Genomic DNA, 18,873 nt, shown 5'->3' on the forward strand with positions numbered 1-18,873 from the left:
ATCTGAATGGGGGTCCGGTGGAGGGGGGGGGGGGGTAGGGGGTATACACTACACACGCACACCACACCACCACCAGCACCGACTCACTTGAGAACGAAATGTATAGAGTTGTTTTGTTTTGTTGTTTGGTTTGGGTTCGGTTTTTTGGGCTTACTCTGTATAAATAAAGATAAATATATAGGTTGTGTCCCACTCCACTAGAGATCCACACACATACATACATACACATACACACACATACATACATACACACACACATATACACACATACATACACACCCATGCATACACACACAGACACACAAACAGACACACACTCACAGACACACACAGTCACACACAGTCACACAAACCCAAACACACACACACACTCTCTCTCACATACTCCACTCACACACACACACGTCATACGCACATACATACATACATACGCGCGCACACACACACATACTCTCTCTCTCTCTCTCTCTCTCTCTCTCTCTCACACACACACTCGCGCACACACATACATACCTGTACACACACACACATACGTGCATTCACATATATACCTGTACACACACACACACACATACACTCGCACATACACATACACGCACACACACACATACAGACACACACATACATAGACACATACACACACACACACTCACACACAAACTCGCACACACACACTTACACACATATACACACACAGACACATACACACTCAAACTCGCACACATACACACACACAAACTCGCACACATACATACATACTCACACACAAACACAAACTCGCACACATGCATACATACACTCATTCACACTCAAACAAGAGAGAGAGAGAGAGAGAGAGAGAGAGAGAGAGAGAGAGAGAGAGAGAGAGAGAGAGAGAGAGAGAGAGAGAGAGAGAGAGAGAGAGAGAGAGAGAGAGATTGAAGGAGATAGAAAGACAGACAGATTTAAACTTAAACACATTGATTTAATAATCATCAGCTATTGGATGTCAAACAACTGGACATACAGTCTCAGAGAGGAAACCCGCTACATTTATCCGTTATATTAGTAGCAAGGGGTCTTTTATATGCACCATCCTACAGACAGGATACCACATACCTTGGCCTTCCATATATCAAACGTGGTGCACTGGCTGGAACGAGAGAGAGAGAGAGAGAGAGAGAGAGAGAGAGAGAGAGAGAGAGAGAGAGAGAGAGAGAGAGAGAGAGAGAGAGAGAGAGAGAGAGAGAGAGAGAGAGAGAGAGAGAGATGCACACTTAAGCATCCCATAGGATAAACAGTACATATGTGTTATGGTTATCGGCCGTGAGGTTAATAGGTACTGGGTTCGCACTGGTACCGGCACCCACCCAGAGCGAGTTTAAAGACTCAGTGTCCATGAAAGGTACTACAATGACTTCCCTCTCACTAACCACTGACCCACTGTCCTGGACCAACAGTCTAGTTAGCTGAGGATGTATGCCCAGGACATCGTGCTTGAACCTTAATTAGATATAAGTACGGAAATAATTATAAATGAAATGAATGAGGACATGGGACCGCTGCCTTTAATATACCAGTCGCGGAGCATTGGTTTTAACGGGGGATAGGCATCTGTGTTGTAGTGGTTATGACATCTGGCTTAAGGCTGGAAGGCAATCCCGTCTCTCTCTGTATGTAATTTTTTTCTCTCTTTCACTTTTCCTCTACCTCTTTCTCAATCTAGCTTTTACTTATCACATGGTTTCTCTCTCTCTCTTTCTCTCTGTCTCTGTATCTCTCACTCAAATACATACACACGCACACGTTCTCTCTCTCTTATACACACACACATCACCATTAAAACCCCACTGTGATCAACAGACAACTCAGATAGCTGAAATTTGTGAACAGGACAGCGTGCTTGAACCTTACATGTATACAACAGGGTCGTAGCTAGCAGGGGGGCAGAAAAAAATCCGGAAAGCATTATAAAAACTTAAAGAAAATTCTCTTCTTAACTGTTTAAGGAGTTTTAGACTATTAACTACTCAGTTGTTCCCCCAAACAAAAAATCCTAGCTACGGACCTGTATAAGGACGAAAATACACTGAATAGAATGAACTGAAACCTTGCAAAGAATGTCGAAGTGTACCCGAATTATAAATTAAGATTCCTATTTTCAAACAAGGCAGTCACACACTGGTCATAGCGGTGATCTGTCAACGAACCTCGCAGACATAAATTACCGCTACCTGTGTCAATAAATAACGAAACAAAAACTTGTAAAAAAGAATAAGCAATTTACATTTAAACAACATATTACAGAATCGCTGCTTTAGACCGGTATCGGTGCGTCGTCTAAACGTGGCGACACGACGACGGACCCTGCGGCGTAACGCCAAAGAAACCTGGTGTGGGACAAAACCCCTGTGCATGGAGCGAAATCGTCCCAATTGTTGTCCGCCATTTCTTTTTGTGAACGCGTCTTAGCACACAAGATCCCTCCCTTTTAATTAAAGCTTAGCAGCATAAATATGAAGCTGATCGGGTTGATGAAATAATTGTCTGCGTCGACTTCCTTTTTAGACGTGTAAGCGTGGCCTAAACGCCGGACTTGTTTGATCTCAAACAAGTTTGAATTACTGTGTAAAGTGTAAAATTGTCCCTCGAGCGGAATAGCTTCCATGTGGATGTTTATCAGGGTCAGAGGTAGAAGTCTTGAGTGATGTCGATAGAGTTGTCTGTTATAGTACATGTAACAGGTAATCCCTTGTTAACTGATGCCGTATCAAATTAAGTGGTTGTGTAATTATATTATCAAACTAATGTGTGTATCATTGGGTATCAAAAGTACAGAGAAAAATTTAAAATGAATTCGATTCCGGGTTGGGTCGGGGTTAGGTGAGTGAGAGGGCGTGTCATTATTACATGTGTGATGACACAAACAAACGCACGCGCACACATACATGCGTGCGCACACACACATGTGCAAACATATACACACATACATGCGCGCGCGCACACATACATACACACACACACACAGAGACAAAAACACACATACATACAAGCAATATATGTCTTTGCTATTACAGCTTTTGTTGTTGTAGTTTAAATTATAATGTTTGCGAATTCCAAAGTTAATGGGGTTCCTTAGCCCATCAGTGGTTCAATTTTCGGATACAAATCTGAAATTTGGCACCGAGACATTTTGAGTCTCACTAAAAAAAACCCAAATATGTTTCTAGTTGTTCAGACAGATCTGGTAAAAAGAGAGACCCCCCCCCCCCCCCCCCCCCAAACAAAAAACAAAAGAAGAAGAATAAGAAGAAAAAACCCACCCCACCCCTTAATATAAACAAATCGACTGTTTCATGTGCTACACTTTAAACCAAATGACCCATTCCGGCACCAGTCACATATATAGCTAGCGAGCGTTAGCGCCGCTCAGTATCGCTGAACGCAGTGCATATGTTTGTAGTCTTCTTCGTTTACTTATCTTCATGCTGGTTCAAGCACGCTGATCTAGGCACACACCTTAGTTGTTAGCAGCTTAGTGCTAGAGAGGTTGGTATCTCTTGTTGAAGGACGCTCTTGGCTTAACCACTAGACCTCTGAGGCCGGTGATATTTGCAGTAGCCAAAAATGCATTTTATACGAAACAGACAAAGTACGAGCCACTGAACTTAGGGTGAGCGATTTTAATATAATGAGAGGTTCAATTACACGAGCGATAATTCAACTTCTAGGTGAACGGGTCTGTTTAATGGTAGATTACACTCTAAATGTCTTGTTTTGTGCCCGCCCCCAGGTGTTTACTCAAATAACAGCGACTGAGTAAAAACCTTCGAAACTGAAACGGAGTAAGGTTAATCAAATGTTGAGGCACGTGACTAAAAAGTGTATAGCATTTCATTAAAGGTGCATGTACGTGGTCCTTTAAAGGTAGGATTACACCAAATAACTTCCGGCTGGGTCAAAGTTCGCGGTGCACCCAACGTTTGATAGAACAGTTAATACCACAAGTCCTGTCATTGGTGATAAATGTGAGTATGTTTGTTGTAAAAACAAATGTTTTTTTTTCCATCTAAGCAATAAAATTTATGCAATTTTATTTTATCTAGTACCACCGTGTCAAGCAGTCTTGTGCTGGGTACATACAAACAAAAGTACTCAAATTGTGTGCGATACTAGGGTAGTCATAGACGCTACCCGTTAGCTATGAATTAAGCAGCGTAACCCCATTTTTTTCTGACTTACTTTAATGATGAGGGGTGGTAGTATTTATATCCGTGGTGTTTATATCCATTGATATGCTGCAGGTAGGAGTTTTAGCCACATATGTTACTATTGTCGTCTATGGAAGTTGAGAGAGAGAGAGAGAGAGAGAGAGAGAGAGAGAGAGAGAGAGAGAGAGAGAGAGAGAGAGAGAGAGAGAGAGAGAGAGAGAGAGAGAGAGAGAGAGAGAGAGAGAGGAGAGAGAGAGAGAGAGAGGAGAGGAGAGGATGATGGGAGGGGCGGGGGGGGGGTGAGGGCAGAGTTAAAAAAAATAAAAATATATTAAGGTGTTTTTATTCAACGGGTGTTTGTGTGTGCAACTGATAAAATGATCATGTACGCACCCCTCCGCACATAGGCTATGAATTCATATACATGACTTTCATATTATACACTGAAGATCAAAGTGCATCAAGTGCCACATATTTCCATCTTCTGCCCCAGCATCAACCAAATACATCCCGCCGATACGCATAAATTATGATAATGAAGATAGAGATAAAAATGTGATGTGTCAAAAAAAGAAAGAAAAAAAAAAGAAAGAAAAAACAAAGAAAGAAAAAGACGGAAAAAGTCTCAACAAGGAACAGACCAAACTACCCGATCTCCGTTTAACATTCGTACCGGGTGCACCCTGGCAGGAAGGCTGGTTGCACGGGTAATTTAATAACCAGCCATGTTTACGGATGATGGCGCTGGTAAGGCGCGGACAATGCGCGCGCACGAGGGAGGGCGGCAGAGTGGCTCTTTTAACACAGGGGCTAGATAAACACAACACCGCCAGACGGGAATCTGACAGGGAGAAATGAATGTGCGAGTGAGAGACGCTCCGCTGAAAGCCAGCGACTGACTTTTGTGTAATTAAGGCTTTCAATTATCCCCACGGTGGGGCGCCACGCCCATACGGAGACGTCTTTATCGGTGTTGGGGGTACAGTCCTCGCTTGTGTTGTGGTTAAACGGTATCGGCGGACTTTAAGGCTGGTAGGTGCTGGGTTCGCCTCCCGGTAACGGTTCTCACACTCAGGGTGTTTAACGACTAAATGGGTGTAAGGCCTGTAGCAGCCCAATATGTTCCATCTGGGATACTACCATCATTTGCATCACAAACGAAAGAAGTGTTTTATTTAACGACGCACTCAACACATTTTATTTACGGTTATATGGCGTCAGACATATGGTTAAGGACCACACAAATTTTAAGAGGAAACCCGCTGTCGCCACTACATGGGCTACTCTTCCGATTAGCAGCAAGGGATCTTTTATTTGCGCTTCCCACAGGCAGGATAGCACAAACCATGGCCTTTGTTGAACCAGTTATGGATCACTGGTCGGTGCAAGTGGTTTACACCTACCCATTGAGCCTTGCGGAGCACTCACTCACGGTTTGGAGACGGTATGTGGATTAAAAATCCCATGCCTCGACTGGGATCCGAACCCAGTACCTACCAGCCTGTAGACCGATGGCCTGCCACGACGCCACCGAGCCCGGTAGCATCACAAACGAACACACTACCACAGACTAATTCGTTTGTGCATGCGCATCACATGCCTTTAAATGGTTAATGGTGCGGGACGTAGCCCAGTGGTAAAGCGTTCCCTTCATGCGCGGTCGGTCTAGGATCGATCCCCGTCGGTGGACCCATTGGGCTATATCTCGTTCTAGCCAGTGCTCCACAACTGGTGTAATAAAGGCCGTGGTATGTACTATCCTGTCTGTGGGATGGTGCATATAAAAGATCCCTTGCTGCTAATCGAAAAGAGCAGCCCATGAAGTGGCGACAGCGGGTTTCCTCTCTCAATATCTGTGTAGTTTATAATCATATGCCCGGCGCCATATAACCGTAAGTAAAATGTGTTGAGTGCGTCGTTAAATAAAACATTTCCTTCCTTCTTTCACAAACGAAAACACACTACAACTGAGTAATTCGCGAGTGCATGCACATCACATGTCTTTAAAATGGTTAAAGTTTAAGTTTGTTTTGTTTAACGACACAACTAGGGCACAGTGATTTATTAGTCCCCTACCGGTTCAACAGGAGGGAACTATAGGTTTCATCTCCGTCCTTCTGTCTGTCTGTATGTCTGTCCATCTTGTCTGTCCCTTCATCCTTCCGTCTGTCCCACATATAGTTTTCCGGATGTTTTATTTTAGAAAGCCGTGAGGTATTGACCTGAAATTTTGTGTATAGCTTTATCATGTACTGTTACAGACCAAGATTGACTTTCATGGCGATTTACCCACTTTTGACGGAGTTATGGTCCTTATATTTAGGAGATGTGAAAATTAGTTTTCCGGACTTTTTGTTTTGCAATGCCTGAATAAACTGATATGAAATTTTGTATATATCTTTGTCATGTAATGTTACTGATCAAGTTTAACTTTTATGGTTATTTATCCAATTTTCCCAGAAGTATGGTCCTCGAATTTAGGAGATAAAACATTTGTTGGGTTCGGTAGGAGACGTGTATTGCTTTAGCAGTACTCTCAGAATGCTTGTTGATAGAGTTGTGGTCCTTGAACTTAGGAGTTACCAAAATTTGTTGGTCCGGGTAGGGGACGTGTATTGCTTTAGCAGTACTTTGAGAATGCTTGTTAATCATCGGCTGTTGGATGTAAAACATTTGGTATTTTGCCATATAGTCTTAGAGAGGAAACCTACTTCATTTTTTCCATGCGCAACCAGGTGATCTTTTATATGCACTTTCACACAGACAGGACAACACATACCACGGCCTTTGATATACATTGTGTACGTAGGCGTAATTTATTAATACTGACTGGTAGTTGGTATATTTGTTATGCCAACGAACGTAAGGCAGATAGGTACCAGATACCAAGTAGAATGCACGAGACCATGGTATAAGACCATCACACTACCCTCGCTACAATGGTTCCTGTATTAAACCTTATTCCTTTAGTTCATTACCCATTCCAAACCTCCCCCCATACATGGTTCCTAAATTAAACCTTATTCCTTTAGTTCATTACCCCATTCCAAACCTCCCCCCATACATGGTTCCTGGATTAAACCTTATTCCTTTAGTTCATTACCCATTCCAAACCTCCCCCCATACATGGTTCCTGAATTAAACCTTATTCCTTTAGTTCATTACCCATTCCAAACCTCCCCCCATACATGGTTCCTGTATTAAACCTTATTCCTTTAGTTCATTACCCATTCCAAACCTCCCCCCCCCATACATGGTTCCTGGATTAAACCGTATTCCTTTAGTTCATTACCCCATTCCAAACCTCCCCCCCCCCCACACATGGTTCCTAAATTAAACCTTATTCCTTTAGTTCATTACCCCATTCCAAACCTCCCCCCCATACATGGTTCCTAAATTAAACCTTATTCCTTTAGTTCATTACCCCATTCCAAACCTCCCCCCACACATGGTTCCTGGAATAACCCTTGTTCCTCTGGTACACTACCCAATTCCACCCCGTCCATGGTTCCTGGAATAATCCTTATTCATTCAGTACACTGCCCCATTCCACGGTTTCTGGAATAACCCCTGTTCCTTTAGTGCACTACCTCCATTCCACCCCCGTCCATGGTTCCTGGATTGGCCCTTGTTCCTTTCAACCATATTACATTTCTTTCGTTATTACCGCAAAGTCATTGTTTTACCAGTGATAATCATGACACACCAGATGCAACGCTCGCCTAATTTGTGGAAACATTTAGAAAATAATATCATGTTTAAGAGGCAGTTATTGCGTTTAGCTTCGACTCGCTACATCAACTGCATTCTGTTATCGCCGAACAAAACCGACAGACGCAATCCAAACTATGGGGTTGGTAACCAACTCTTTTTCTACGAAAGAGGGCAGCCTGGAGGTTCCATTGTACAAAAACAATTCCTGTTGTAGATCAGGCAAACGTTTATTGTTACTGTTACTTTATATACGTGCCAATATCCAAAAGAGGTTCGGGCACGTCTAGGTGTATTAATAATAATAACTGATATAAGCAGCGAATCAACACACCCAGGCGGCAAATCAGTGAAAAAATGTGGCACCCCACATTTAATCTACCTGCAAGAAAATGGAGGGTCACATACCATTTAAAAGATTTAATGAATGTTAATATTAGCAACCCTAATTTTTTGCGTAAAATCGCCGTTCAATTTTTTTTTTGTGGTACGCTGCGCAGGTTTCAACCTCTTGTGTATGATACATAACAACTGTATATGGCAAATAAAAGCGTATTTATGTATTGGCTATAGATAATAATATTTGCACAAACAATCAATGCCACATATTACTACCAATCAGAGCTACAGCTGTTTCTACTCGGTAAATATTTCAGGTGCACTTCGAACTTTGAACCCGGGACTTTCTTCTTTAGTACAGTGCAACCTAAAGTTACAGCCTCTCCTCTCCACTCAACAACATTAATTACGGTACGTTAGATATTTGTTTAATGGCACAAAGCTTGCTTTTTCGTTCATTGTTAACATTGGTTAAAACTTACCCAAAGAACATTTATAAGTCATCTGTATTCATTAATTCATTTAAAATTATTTTCGTGCTTATATCCAATTTAGGTTCAAGCACGCTGTCCTGGCCCCGTGCTTATAAACCTTAAAGTCTAGACTTTAAGTTTTATAAGCACGGGCCCTGGACACACACACACACACACACACACACACACACACACACACACATACACACACACATATACACACACACACACACACACACACACACACATACACACACACACACACACACATATACACACACACACATACACACACATACACACACACACATACACACACACACATACACACACACACACACACACATACACACACACACACACACACACACACACACACACACACACACACACACCTCAGCTATCTATCTGGGCTGTCTGTCCAGGACAGTGGGTTAGTGGTTAGAGGTTAGTGAGAGTGTAGTATCAATACACCCAGGCTAGGGCTAGCATCGCGTTGAGTATATGACGTCCTCTATTACAGAGGCGGGACGTGGCCCAGTGGTAAAGCGCTCGCTTGATGCGCGGTCGGTTTAGGATCGATCCCCGTCGGTGGCCCCGTTGGGTTATTTCTCGTTCCAGACAGTGCCCCACGACTGGTGTAACAAAGGCCGTGGTATGTACTATCCTGTCTGTGGGATGGTGCATATAAAAGATCCCTTGCTGCTAATCGAAAAGAGTAGCCCATGAAGTGGCGACAGCGGATTTCCTCTCTCTATATCTGTATGGTCCTTAACCATATGTCTGACGCCATATAACCGTAAATAAAATGTGTTGAGTGCGTTGTTAAATAAAACACTTCCTTCTTTCCTCTATTGAGTAGTTAAAACTCACTCTGGGTGGGAGCCGGTACCGGGCTGCGAGCCCTGAGCCTACCAATCCTTATGTCCGATGCCTTAACCACGACACCACCGAGGCCGGTAATCATCCGTGTTCAGAACTTGCTAACACTGGTCCCCGTTCCACGAAGCGACCGCAGCGCTACTATCACCTGAAATGCATTAGGTTGTTACGCAATTAAGGTGATCTTATGGGCCAGCATTGCGGTGAGTATATGACGTCATCTGCTACAAAGCGGGGAGATCTAACTCAGTCGGTAGAGCGTTCGCCTGCGATGTTCGGGTCGTAGGATCGAACCGTCTTGATGGACTCATTGGGTATTTTGCCCATTCCAGCCAGTGCCCCAAGACGGATACATTAAATGCCGTGGTATGTACTGACTTGTCTGTGGAGACATTCATATAAAATACCCTGTACTACTAATGAACCCCCAACATTCCTTTCCTTTCTTCTCTCATACTCTTAGACCAAGTGTCACAATTACCATATGTTAGACACCCAATAGCCGCCGATTAAACAATGTGCTGGCGTGTCGTTAAACAAACATTCCTTTCCTTTCTTCTCTCACACTATTAGACCAAGTGACACAATTACCTTATCTTAGACACCTAATAGCCGCTGATTAAACAATGTGCTGGGGTGTCATTAAACAAACATTCCTTTCCTTTCTTTTCTCACACTCTTAGACCAAGTGTCATAATTACCATATGTTAGACACCTAATAGCCACTGATTAAACAATGTGCTGGGGTATCGTTAAACAAACATTCCTTTTCTTTCTTCTCTCAAACTTTAGACCAAGTGTCACAATTACTATATGTTAAACGCCTAATAGCCGCTGATTAACAATGTGCTGGGGTGTCATTAAACAAACATTCCTTTCCTTTCTTCTGTCACACACTAGACAAAGTGTCACAATTACCATATGTTAGACACCTAATAGCCACTGATTAAACAATGTGCTGCTGTGTCATTAAACAAACATTCCTTTCCTTTCTTTTGTCACACACTAGACAAAGTGTCACAATTACCATATGTTAGACACCTAATAGCCGCCGATTAAACAATGTGCTGGGGTGTGGTTAAACATTCCTTTCCTTTCTTCTCTCACACTCTTAGACCAAATGTCATAATTACCATATGTTAGACACCTAATAGCCACTGATTAAACAATGTGCTGGGGTGTCGTTAAACAAACATTCCTTTCCTTTCTTCTCTCAAACTTTAGACTATGTGTCACAATTACCATATCTTAGACACCTAATAGCCGCTGATTAAACAATGTGCTGGGGTGTCATTAAACAAACATTCCTTTCCTTTCTTCTTTCGTACTCAAGACTAAGAAGAAGAAGAAAATGTTTTATTTAACGACGCACTCAACATTTTTATTTACGGTTTATGGCGTCGGACATATTGTTAAGGACACAGATATTGAGGGAGGAAAACCGCAGTCGCCACTTTATGGGCTACTCTTTTCGATTAGCAGCAAGGGATCTTTTATATGCACCATCCCACAGACAGGATAACACATACCACGGCCTTTGATATACTAGTCGTGGTAGACGAAACGAATTGGGAATTAGTGTATGGAGAATAGCTGGGAGGAAATGTCCTGGATCACTATTATATACATCATTTCATTTCAACTTATTTTCGTGCTTATATCCAATTAAGGTTCAAACACGCTGTCCTGGGCACACACCTCAGCTATCTGTCCACGACAGTGGATTAGTTGTTAGTTGGTTAGTGGTTAGTGAGAGAGAAGAGGGTGTAGAGGCCTTACACCTACCCACTGAGCCCTTAAGAACTCGCATTGGGTTGTAGCCGGTATCGGGCTGCGAACCCTGTACCTACCAGCCTGTAGTCCGATGGTGTAACCACACCATCTAATAGCTTCTTATTGAACAATATGCTGGGGTGTCGTTAAACAAACTTTCCTTTTCTTTTTGTGGTTGAGGGGCGGGACGTAGCTCAGTATTAAAGCGTTCGCCTGATGCGCGGCCGGTCTAGGATCGATCCCCTTGAGTAGGGCCATTGAGTTATTTCTAGTTCCAGCCAGTGCACCACTGGTATATCCGTGACCGTGGTATGTGCTATACTGACTGTAGGATGGTGCATATAAAAGATCCCCCAATACTAATAGAAAAATGTAGCGGGTTTCCTCTCTAAGCTTATATGTCAAAATTACCAAATGTTTAACATCCAATAGCTGATGAGTAATAAACCAATGGGCTCTAGTAGTATCGTTAAACAAAACTAAACTGTAACTTTCTGTGGTTTACGGGTGTTGGAAAAAATCCCTTCGATAATATTGAGCTAAATTACATTGTTAGCACACCGATTCAATGCTGTTGTTACTTTATTGAAACAGTTTATTCATTTTATTTTAATTTATTTTCGTGCTTACATCCAATTAAGGTTCAAGCACGCTGTCCTGGACACACACACCTCAGCTATCTGGGGTGTCTGCCCAGGACAGTAGGTTAGTCGTTAGTGGTTAGAGAGAGAGAGAGAGAGAGAGAGAGAGAGAGAGAGAGAGAGAGAGAGAGAGAGAGAGAGAGAGAGAGAGAGACACACACACACACACACACACACACACACACACACACAAAGAGACAGAGAGACTGTAGTCCGATGGCTCAACCACGACGCACCACCGAGGCCGGCTATTACACTTTTAATGTTAGGCCACCGATTCACTGCTCTTGTTAGTTTTATTCAAACAGTTTAAAATGATCAACCCTCGAGGCGGGGAGGGAGGGGGGGGGGGGGGGGTTCACGGGGGCTTAGCGTTTCTCTGTGTGTAACAACCGCGAGAAATCCAATCAGAGAGGGCAACCAGAATCTAGACTATTAAATTTCAAGATATCCTTCACACGAAATTACCCCGTCTAATGAAGTTCTTTTACCCAGTGCCGGCGATGACAAGCGAAACCGAATTGAGCCGATCGAGCTTCGCCGTATGACGGGCCTTGATTGGTTACCGAGAACAGTTGAGACAGAAGCCACGCCCACTTTTGAATTTTGAGAGCTTCGTATGCGGTGTCAATCACCACTTTTTTTCTTCTTTCTTCTTCTTCGGTTAATTGTTTAGCTTGCTTTCTTTTCTTGTATTTCGAGGGAAGATTTTGTGAAGTGGTGTTATATTTGTTGTATATATCGCGCGTGCCATCTAACGCCTACACGTATACAATTTTTTTTCTCATATTTTTTCTTTCTTTTCTGTTGTAAAGCACAACCACCAGTGTCTGTATACATCGTCAGTATTGAAAGATACGGGGAAAAAAGGAAGGAAGAACACTGACACAATCTTAATAGTTTGGAAAACTTTATCTCCATCGTGGAATGCTGTTATGTTTTATCGGATGGAGATAAAATATCTTAGTTTTGTCCACGTGACGTAACGCAAACTCCCCTCTTCGTCCCGAGTACCCTGTCTTGGTTTTCGATTGTTAGTGTTCTGGTTGTGACTTGAAAAAAAAACAACAACAAAAGCAGAAGCATCAGCGGGAGCAAGAACAACAGCAGCAGCAACAGCAGCAACAGAAACAACAACAGCAGCACCACCACCACCACCACTACTACCGCCACCACCAACAACAACTGCAGCAGCAGCAACAACACCAGGAGAAACAGTAGAAACAACAACAACAACAGCAGAAACAACAACAACAGGCAAAACAACAGAAAAAGCAGCAGCAGCAGCAGCAACAACAACAACAACAGGCAAAACAACAGAAACAGCAGCAGCAACAATAACAACACCAGCAGGAAAAGCAGCCGCAATAACAGCAGCAGCAACAACAGCCACAACAACAGCAGCAGCAAAAACAGCAGCAACAGCAGCAGCAGCAATAGGAACATCAAAATAGCCATGAAACACAGCCGATTTACAATTGAGGATATTTTGAGACCCGACTTCGGACAGCAGCCACGTCATGGACATCGTCGCTCCTGTGTGGATGGCGATACGACGAAACAAATCCAGGAAGCGTTGCCATTAACGACAACAGCCGACGAAATTACCCGAGGACAAAAGTCATTAGAACTACAGCATAAAAAACTAGATCAAACACCTCCTGAGTTCATGTCATGTTCTTCTTGTATGGACTCTCGGAAGCCCGGACAGTTATCTGGTTTAAAGAAGCATTTTCGGTGTATCGCAGAGACAAAGGGAGAATTCGAGACAAAACAAGTGAACAAGAAACAGTGTATTGATAGACTTGTCAACGGACGGACAAGTCAACGCAAAATACCCCTTGGAAATTGTTGTTTGCAGGATAAAACGAATGCCAGAACGTGTCTGTCAAAGACAAAAAGTGAGGAGTCGGAAAAGGTTCGCGGTGTTTCGAAGAAGGTGTGTAAAGAGGGTAGATTTGATACCGGGACGGGTAGACACCCCATTACGGAATGGGCCGGGTCTCCGAAGGACGAGAAGCCGATACTGTGGCCTGCCTGGGTGTACTGCACGAGATATTCAGATCGCCCGTCAGCAGGTAAGTCTGGAAATCAGGGACCGAACTAGGGATCGTCCGACCCTCTGACTTAAACTGCCCTCAACCCATAATTCTGTAGCATTCCAGCCATCCGCCCGTCTTTCCGTTCATTCTTCGATCCACCCACCCATCTATCCATCCATCTCCCCACTCACCTATTCACGCAGTCACCTAACTTATACCCGTCCATTCCATTCCATCCATCCATCCAGCCATCCATCCATTCAACCATCCATCCATCCATCTATCCATCCATCTATCTATCCATCCATCCATCCATCCATCCATCCATCCATTCACCCACCGCCTGTCTGTCCGTCCGTCCGTCCGTCCGTCTATCCATCCATCCATCCATCCATCCATCAATAAATCCATTCACCCATTCATGTTTGTCCGTCCGCAATGAACAGAAGAAATGGCATATATCATATATTCATTACATATTAAAGAGTTGATGGTTTTTGTCACTTAACATATTAATTAAACGTTACTAAGTGCTAAATTAGTTCAGCGAATTTCACGTCACAACGACCTTGGCACTGGGATTCACATCTGTACGATGCTGAGAATAGAGTTTGAATAAAAGACAATAGCATGGAAAGGAAACGTTTGGCATGTCGAATATTTTGGTAATACATCATTTATATTAATTATAATAATAAACCTAGAATTAGATGTTATTAATAATTAAAATTGTTTCCATAACAATAACATATCCATTAACATAGGTAACGTTTTATGTATGTATTTTGGATTCATTATATTTATGTTATCATTTTAACATATTTTTGGGTTGGTGAATTATATTTGGGAGAAATCTGGAGTTTTATAGCGATGATATTAAACGATTTTGTGTTCTTACAACTATAACTCTTCAGATTTAAAGTAATGCTTCACTGAAGTTCATATTAACTAAAACATACAAGGTACCCGGCCAATATTAACAGATAAGACAATAAACCAAGTTGCTATTTTTTTAAATATCTAAAACTAAATTCTTTATTGTTTTCTTGTAAATAATATACTAGATTACACATTGCAAAGATACATTCAGTATATTATATTGACATGAAAAAAATCAAGACAAAACATTTCCAGCAAATTATGTTGCTTTAATATTTTATTAAATGATAAATCAACAGCACAATTATATAAAGATAGCTAACAATTATAAATACAGGTACTACATGAGTGGCCGTTAGATACCATTTATCTTACAACGAGTTGTTTTAAAACGTATCTAAAGAGAGAAAGCCAGATGAATATAAAAAATACTACACGAGTGGCCGTTAGATACCATTATTTTACAATTAGTTGTTTTAAAACGTATCTAACAAGCGAAACGAGTTGTGAAATAGATGGTATCTAACAGACACGAATGTAGTATTCTATTTATTATATATCCTCAAAAACCTAGTTTAAAACAATAAAACAAATTTAAAACGACTTTCTCAATTAAAACTTATTTACAGCCCTTGCGTTTGTAGGTAAACACAACAGATTCTGACAGTTGGATTTCGTTTTAATTAAATTTAGTCAAAACGATTTTCTTTTGTTTCTTCAAAAATATTAAACATTTTGTACCAATTTAGCGTAACCACCTAGATAATATCTTCATGTTTGCCAAGTGTCGCCGTGTCAATTCTGTTTTAAATGCTTTATACCGTATGCACAATAGCTTATTTGTACACACTGTATATGTAATAAGATTAATTTTAACAGTAATAATGCAAGCGCGACAAAATAAAATTTGTTTTGTTTACCGACTCCACTAGAGCACATTGATTTATTAATAATCGATTATTGGATGTCAGCCATTTGGTAATTCTGACACGTAGTCATCAGAGGAAACCCGTTATATTTTTCCTAATGCAAAAAGAGATCTTTTATATGCACTTTCCCACAGACAAGAAAGCACATACCACGGCCTTTGAGCAGTTATGGTGCACTGGTTGGAACGAGAAAAAAAACCCCAGTCAGTCGAATGGATTCCCAGAGGTGGTTCGATCCTGCGACGCAACGACAAAATAGAACTTAGTGCATGATACATTTTGTATCCAATTACAGAAGATCTAGTTTAATGAGATCCTTTCATCTCTTGCACCGCCGAAAGAGGACTGCCACTCCCAGACTAATTGACTAAATAAAAACTAGCACCGGACAAAGCTCATTGGAATAGGTACAGCTGTGATAACATGCACTCACGAATCAGTCATAACAGTGATGATATCAGGTGTTCGCGATAGGTGAGCATATCCTGCCTCACCGGTGGCACCCGTCATGCGTACTGTCACTACAGCTGTCAAGTCTGTCACTTCATCTAAAATGATGAGCAACATAATAAATGTGCAAAATATGGAATAGCATCAGCCATGTTTGACATCCAATAGCCGATCATGAAATTATTAATCAATGTGCTGTAGTAATGTCGTTAAACAAAACAAACTTCAGCTTTTGGTATGATGTTGGTGTAAAATCACCAAAATACTCTCTCTCTCTCTCTCTCTCTCTCTCTCTCTCTCTCTCTCTCTCTCTCTCTCTCTCTCTCTCTCTCTCTCTCTCTCTCTCCAGCCAGTGCACCACGACTGGTATATTATAAGCCGTGGTATATGCTATTCTGTCTGTGGGATGGTGCATATAAAATATCCCTTACTGCATTAGGAAAATTATAGCGGGTTTCCTCTCTAAGACTATATTTCAAAATTAACAACTTTTTGACATCCAATAGCCGATGATTGATAAATTAATGTGCTTCAATTGTGTCGTTAAACAAAACAAACTTTAACTTTAACATTGATATGGTGTTGGTGAAAATCACCAAAATAGTCTCTCTATATATTTGACTAGTGAGACTGCCGCCAGGTCAGCTGAGTACATTAAAATCCGATCGTCTGCCAATACAGACGCCGCCAGAAAATTATTAATTAAATCCGACAGCGACACCCCGTGACGTCATTGAGCGTCCTAAAATAACAAAACCTGGCTGACTTTTGTCCAGCGTTGACTCCCGTCTGATATCTCTGTACGGTACTTCAGACTACAATGACCCCCTTCGAATCTCATTGTAACCCGCATCAAATCCCATTCGGGTCTCATTGTAATTGATATTAAATACCCACAGCAAGGGTTCTAACAAATACGATCAGACTGGTAGTGTAGGTTTTTATTTTGGTGGGTTTTTTTTCTTTCTTCTTTAACAACGCCATCATTGAAAATGTTGAAGTTATTTAAGATGTCAAGTTTAAGGGTCTCTCTGCACAGTTTTGTAAACACAAGTGAAGGAAGCATTAATCTCTATTATTTGCGTGTCACAATGATACGTCTCAATATGTTTTAACAGTCGGGGGTGTATTCTCCTTCAACCGTCTCCATTTAGCCCGTCTCCACCACTCAGTGGAAAGACGACCACTTTTCTTAAAGGACTATTGTCCTCACGCGATACTGCTGGTTTACTACCTTCAATATCATGATATTAAAAACAGACATATATGATATATATTATACAGATCACCCGACACTGGTTTACCACCTTCAAGATCATGATATTAAAAAAGACATATGATATACATGTATATTATACAGATCACCCGACACTGGTTTACCACCTTCAAGATGATGGTATTAAAAAAGACATATTATATACATGTATATTATACAGATCACCCGACACTGGTTTACCACCTTCAACGTCATATTAATAAAATACATATATGATATATATTGTACAGACCACACAACATTACAGATTTACCACTTTCAACATCATGACATTAATAAAAGACATATATGATATATATTATACAGATGACGCGACATTGCAGGTTTACCACCTTCAACATCATGATATATATATATATATATATATATATATATATATATATATATATATAAATCCAAGATATATATGATATATATTGTACAGATCACGCAACATTGCAGGTTTATCACCTTCAACATCATGACATTAATAAAAGATATATATAATATATATTATACAGATCACGCAACATTGCAGATTTATCACCTTCAAGATCATGACATTAATAAAATACATATATGATATATATTATACAGATTACGCGACATTGCAGATTTACCACCTTCAACACCATAATATTAAAAACAGACATACATGTATATGATATATATTATACAGATCATGCGACATTACAGGTTTACCACCTTCAACACGATAGTATTAAACAAAGATATATATGATATATATTATACAGATCATGCGACATTGCAGGTTTATCACTTTCAACATGATATTAAACAGAAATATATGATATATAATATTATTATACATATCACCCAGCTTCAGACAACACACACCCATTTGTCGTGTCGTTACTTGCTATAGCAGCTTAATATAGTCCGCTTTAGGAAATAGTTCCTCATAAAAATACTACAAAATTCTGATATGCTTTTTGAAATCTTACGTTGATGATTACACGTAGGTTGACCTCTGTAGTATTTGAATAACCCATTGGTTTGAAGTACCCCTGCGCATGCTGTAACCTCACCGTGGTGCAGGGGTGTAACATTCTCTTTGAGAATGGCCAATACAGCACAAATCCCCTTGTTTTCTTCGAGATACAATTGAAATTTTGAGTGAAAGTCAGTATCTATCTGTGATATTTGTATTTTTGCACAGTTCTTTACATTGTGTTTTTATTTAAATCTTGAATTTTTCCATTGATGTTGATCATCATTTTATTTGTTTGCATTACCATAGTTTGACACCCAATGGCCGATGTGTTTTTCGTGCTGGGGTGTCGTTAAA

The 18,873-nt window shown here is 41.0% G+C and overlaps 1 protein-coding gene across 1 annotated transcript in view; it reads left to right on the forward strand.

The window, feature by feature from the left end:
- The first annotated feature begins 2,830 nt into the window (after positions 1–2,830).
- The window catches only part of LOC121385540 (homeobox protein engrailed-like SMOX-2), a 24,674-nt gene continuing 8,631 nt past the window's right edge, over positions 2,831–18,873 (forward strand). The window contains exons 1-2 of the mRNA XM_041516249.1: positions 2,831–2,862; positions 13,327–14,087. Of these exons, the coding sequence (XP_041372183.1) occupies positions 2,831–2,862; positions 13,327–14,087 (793 nt within the window). The remainder of the gene's footprint in view (positions 2,863–13,326; positions 14,088–18,873) is intronic.

The sequence above is a fragment of the Gigantopelta aegis genome, chromosome 11 (assembly GCF_016097555.1).
Source record: "Gigantopelta aegis isolate Gae_Host chromosome 11, Gae_host_genome, whole genome shotgun sequence".
Taxonomy (NCBI): Eukaryota; Metazoa; Mollusca; class Gastropoda; order Neomphalida; family Peltospiridae; genus Gigantopelta; species Gigantopelta aegis.